The sequence below is a fragment of the Phyllopteryx taeniolatus genome, chromosome 16 (genome assembly GCF_024500385.1).
Source record: "Phyllopteryx taeniolatus isolate TA_2022b chromosome 16, UOR_Ptae_1.2, whole genome shotgun sequence".
Lineage (NCBI taxonomy): Eukaryota > Metazoa > Chordata > Actinopteri > Syngnathiformes > Syngnathidae > Phyllopteryx > Phyllopteryx taeniolatus.
The window spans coordinates 13,027,541-13,033,071 of NC_084517.1; the positions used below are offsets into that span (position 1 = coordinate 13,027,541).

Here is a 5,531-nt window from a genome sequence, read left to right on the forward strand (position 1 = left end):
CTGTTGTGAAGCAGATTAGATATCATAAGATGTGAGTAAGACCCGAATCTTGCTACTTATAACAAAATATGGAAGCCAGTTAGTTGCAAGTAGTTTATTGACTTTTCTATGCAGGAGCGACACACAAGTGGGCTCTCTGTCCTCAGCTCGTCATGAGACGTGCGTCTTCATCCATCTGCACCTGCAGTTCCTTTAGAAGAAAGCAGACGCAAGGATGATAAACAGAGTTCAGTTTTTCTCGACTTTTCACCAGAATCAATCCTGCAGCTTCTTGAGGGTTTCAACTCGCTCAGCGTTGTTCCTTTTTGGCATGCTCCAGCAGGATTTCCATCTCGTTCAAGTCTCCTTCCATCTTTTGCTTCATCCACAGTCCTTCAGCACACCCTTTGGCCTCTGCCTGTAGGCTGGCTGGCCTGCAAGGACTCCACTGCACGGGCATGATACTTTCTATACGGTACAAAAATGCCAAGTTGCTCGACTGTTTTTTCCCGCATGCCGTTGAACGAGTTCTTACCTAGTCACCTCAAACTATTCCCTTCTCGTGTATTCTGCGGTCGATGTCAGCCTTGACTTGAGCCAGCTCAAGCTGCACACGTACCAGGTTGCCTTCCTCCACCTGAAAACGCACACATATTATTTTAATTATTTTATTTTCATCCATCCATTTTCCATAGTGGTTGTCCTCATTAGGGTTGCAAGTGAGCTGCAGTTTATCCCAGCTGACTTTGGGGGAAAGGCAGGCTACAACATGGACTGGTCACCGGCCGTGAATTTGATATCTGGGCCTACAGTAGGGATTTACCCGACTTAATCCACCTCTTAATACCACCACTATCACATCACAATGATATAAACCATGAATACAAAAGTGAAATATAACAGCATGCAACTGTGCCACGTATATCATCTGGAGCAGTTCAGAATCAATATTTATGTAATAACATTACACCAATATCAGAAAATGTAAATAAATACGTCATACTGACCAGAGATGCTGATTATTAAATGTGTTACAGACGTGTTTTGCTAGTTGAACTTGGCTTTCTCTGACCAACCAATTAGAGGACGGAAAAAGGATGACGTTATTGTGGCCCAGCGAGCTGGCCCTGTGAGAATGAATTGAAATCTGATTGGTAAAAGAAAGAGTCCCATTGCTAATATAGTTTAAGTTATATCGACCAGCACTACTGATTCTGAAGGCCGTGGGAATTTTAAACTGATCTGGCAGCACATAGAGGATGAAATCTGATTGGACCCAAAAAATCCGACATCCACATGTAGTGGAAGCAGTGCGGCCAAGAGAAATGCTACAAAATGAAGAGAATAGACAGTTGGGAATTAATTAATACGAGTTCATGGAACAGTTTTGTTGTACCACTGTTGCCAGCCAATTGCAGATTTAAAGTAAGGGTTGAGAAATAAGGGGGATACTGTGTACAATCACATTCAGGTGACTAACACAAGGTGGGGGGGGGGGACAATGCATTCTAAGTATATGAAGCAAAAATTGGATGGTACAACCATCTCAAATGTATTTTATGGAAGTCTGAATGATAAAATATTGAAAATTATGAGTCAAAATGTGCAGAAATTATTGTTATATTTGTTCCACTTAAATTGCAGTAAACTATTTATGAAAAATGTTATTTTTTTTTGTACCTTGCTTTGGCCAATTCGGTACTCCATACTGTCCAGGCCGATAGAACTCAGAGCTCAGAGCTCCGATGCCTTTTTGTTCTCAACAAATCCCTTCGGGATGATGTTGGGGTTAAGGATGTAGTTTCTATAGGTAGCACAACAGGATGATGGAAGAGAAAAATACACGCAATATCCATTCTTGTGAGCTTCAGATTTGATTATACGTAACACCTCCTTTTGGTGTTTGCCACCCTGGAGAAAGGATTTGTTTCCTCTTGGTGTGAAACTGTAACTTTCATTGTACCATCATCAGTTCAGTGCAGAATTGACCGACTGTTTTTACATATAAATCCTATCTCTGTTAAAAATTCTGGGAACTGCAGCCGATTGGGGAATCCTTTCCTGCATATCCAGATGCCCGAAAACACGCCATTGCAGGCCAACTGGTGAAGTTATCTGTCACACCTGTATAAATCAAGAAAGTGACGTTTTTTGACATTTCCAGACCTTCTAGTGGTAATACAGTCATCTGAGACACTCACCTGACTTCTTGAACTCGTTGGGCACGATGCAGCGCACAAAGTGAGGAGCGGTGGTTCTCAAAGTGCTCATCAGCTTGTTCAACTGTTTCTGTTGGCCACAAATAATCATAAAGAAGCACAGTGAGATTTACCGGTACACTGTTTTGCTTTGTCACGGTCTTTTGTTTTACATGTCCACTATGTATTTGTGTGTGTGTGTGTGTGTGTCTGAAAATCTGGAAACCAGATCTATATTATTATATCTATATTGTTTTTTTCTCAATGCTTACGTACTGTAAACACGACTGGCTAATGTCTCTACTATAAATGATATTTGCACACATTTTTTTTCAATGCCTTATCTGCTGTAAACATTGTATCACAGGCTAAACTGCTCTTTAGTTTTAACCAGAATTTTTTGTACAGTATATTATTTTGAAGAGCTATAAATTTTTTTATCCTTAACAGGTAGGTTTATTTTAGTTTACTACATTTATGTTTATTTTATCCCAAATCATACGAACAGTGTGAGACTTTTTCCTTTCTGCAACACATGAGTGATGGAGTGAATGAGTGCTACCTTCTCGAGCAGATCAATGCAAGCGTGCAGGTCAAGTCCAAAGTCAATGAAGACCCAGTCAATACCCGCCTTCTTGTACTTTTCTTGCTCCAGTACAAACGTGGTGGTTGAAGAACTGCTGGAGTTTTTCATTGGTGAAATTGATGCACAACTGCTCAAAACTGTTAAACTAGATGCAAGAGAACGGGAGATTGAAAGGGAGAGGGGTGCATCATGAAAGGTGAGCGGATGAGATGAAAGAGTCAAAGATGGAGGGGCTCTCACCTCAAAAATCTCAAATCCAGCAATGTCCAGCACTCCTATGAAGTGCTGCCGCTGCATCCTGGTGTCCAGGGTCTTATCTCACCATCCATTTGAACATGCGGTCATAGATTGCTTTGACCAATGCACTGATGGAATAAACACACTGGTCCTGGGGTTTGACCTTGCAAAGAACAAGAAAAACAAAACACAAATCTTTAAACTGTTCAAGGGTGTGCTGAATTACTTTAAATTCTTACAATTCTAAAATCATATTTTAGACCCATATGACATGCATGTAAATATGCCTGGTAAGGTTAAATAGTCTTCCTTATTGAAAAGGGAGACTCGATAGAATAAGAACAATCTATTTCTGACATATCTCCACTTGAGCTGTGTATTTGGACAGCTTTTCTGTAATGCTGATAAGCACGGTGAACAAATTCGTCACATCCAGATCTCTTGTAAATAATGTCTCACCTTTAGTTACAAACTCGTTGCCAACTTTGTCCCGGGGTGGCGTGTTATACCCTTCTGCAGCTCCCCAGAGTTGATGGCCATGAGGTGGGCAACTTTGTCAGCCACTTGAAGGAGAGAAAAGGGGAACGAGAATGTATCAGATGATGTAGCCATGCACAAATGATACAAAAATATTCATGAAACCAAAAGGGTTCAAATAAAGGGGAAAGTTAAAAAGAGAGAGAATAAAAGTCGAGTCGACATCAGCTTGTTCCTCTCTGGGCTTCTGTTTGAACTTCATGTTACAAAAGTGCATTATGCCTCCAGTCAGCTTATACATGCTCATCTTTTCCTCAGGAGTGAAACCTATGACATCAAACATGCACGCACATGCACACAAGCAATAGTGGCACCAACGGTGTACAATATTACAGACAACACAAGGTAAAATGAAAAAGTGGGATAGCAAATTCCTTCTCACATAAAATCTCATAGTTTCATAGGTCCCATCAGTGAGCCGCAGCTCCTCACCATCATCCATGTTGTCCACCACAACACATCCCTGACACATCCATGCATTTTGTTCAGGGCCTGGACTCAGCAGCAGAGCCTCTGAAAGACAATTACTGTATTCGCCTGAACTTGAAATAAATACAGTATGCTACAGTATGTTATCAGCCACATTGGATAAGTACAGGATACAAATTTTGCATTTGAAAAAAAAAGTCATCTATTTTTTCAAGAGATCTGAAAACACTTGGTTTCTTTGAAGCATTGTTTGTTTCTCACCCATCAGTTCTAGCTTCCCAGCAGACAAGACCTGGTATAAGATACGATATCCTCTCTCAGCAGCCTGCTGGGAAATCACTCTCGATTTCTCCAAAAGATCTGATGCACAAATGCACACACGATTATAATTATAATGTACTGTTTAAGCTGAATTATTTCAAACTTTATCTAAAAAAACATGTCAAATCTATATACAGAGTAAAAGAAGAAGAAAACAAGCTCAAAAGTCCTCAAATCAAACTCACAGGTCTCAATGTCGGCGCCAGCCAGTTTAGCTGTTGGGCCAAAGTGGATGCAAAAGACACAAGAATACATTATTATTGCACGGAACTGTTTATTCGACATAATTGTTTCCAATATGAAATACTGAGAATACTGTAATTTGATTAAGTATACAAAGCGTGAGGAGTTGTTGTTTCTGATGGTCTTGGCGTTGCCAAATGCCTCCAGCACCGGGTTAGCCCGAATGATTTGGTCCTCCAAAGAGTCCTGAGTGGAAAGACACATTTATCATAAAGGCATCTATTGCCAAGAAAGAAAACTGAACATAGTTACAGTTTCCGACACGCTGTTTGACCAAGCACTTACCTGGTTATCCAGCTTTTGTGTTCTTTCTCCTTAAAAATCGAAACATTGGTACTAAACTTATAAAGCAATACCCAGCACCTCAACCTAACTTGCTCCATTTAGGGAATAATTAGTTTCAAATAATTTAAAAGACGGGGGATGTACAGTGTAATTATTTAAATTTTTTCCCCACTGATTTCAATCCAAATATGTTCCAAAATGTATTCTCGATGTATAAAAGTCACCAGTTGAGCAACAAATTCTAGAGGTTCAAGATCATTTTATAAAGTTAAAACTATTATAAAGGTGTTGTTAGCAAGCCTGTGAACATAAAAACAGACCACTTTGACCACTCAAGGACAGTGGAATCATTGTATCATCATGTCTACTTTCTTTGGCCCAATCCTCTACCATCTATCTGTTCGCCAGCTTAATACCAAAAGCAAGTTGTATGAGTGTGAATCACAACAGTAAAATTTTAAGCTGAACATGAGGCCAAAACCAAAAAACCTTGAAGCATCATGAGCACCTGGACAAACTATTCTCGTAATAGAGCTTTGTTCCTGGATGGGCAATAGTGAGTCAGTGTGGTGTGAAGGAGCCATGCAGACGCCCCGCAGACACTTCCTGTCAAAGCCACAAAGCATGTGACTTTTAATGGTGTCCCTGTGTTGTGTCTGAAGAAGGTAGCATGCCAAGCAAAAAAAAAAAAAAAAAAAAAAAACTGTACTTGCCTT

General features: G+C 40.1%; 1 protein-coding gene across 1 annotated transcript; it reads right to left on the reverse strand.

Annotated features, from left to right (window-relative positions):
• Nucleotides 1-79: 79 nt before the first annotated feature.
• LOC133466338 (myosin-16-like) lies at nt 80-5,208 on the reverse strand. The gene is given in 11 exon segments (XM_061749926.1): nt 80-447; nt 515-616; nt 1,660-2,103; nt 2,181-2,268; nt 2,740-2,842; nt 2,844-2,908; nt 3,004-3,082; nt 3,084-3,163; nt 4,624-4,716; nt 4,816-4,844; nt 5,184-5,208. Coding segments are annotated over 9 exon segments (666 nt in total). The 3' UTR covers nt 80-447; nt 515-616; nt 1,660-1,999.
• Nucleotides 5,209-5,531: the final 323 nt, after the last annotated feature.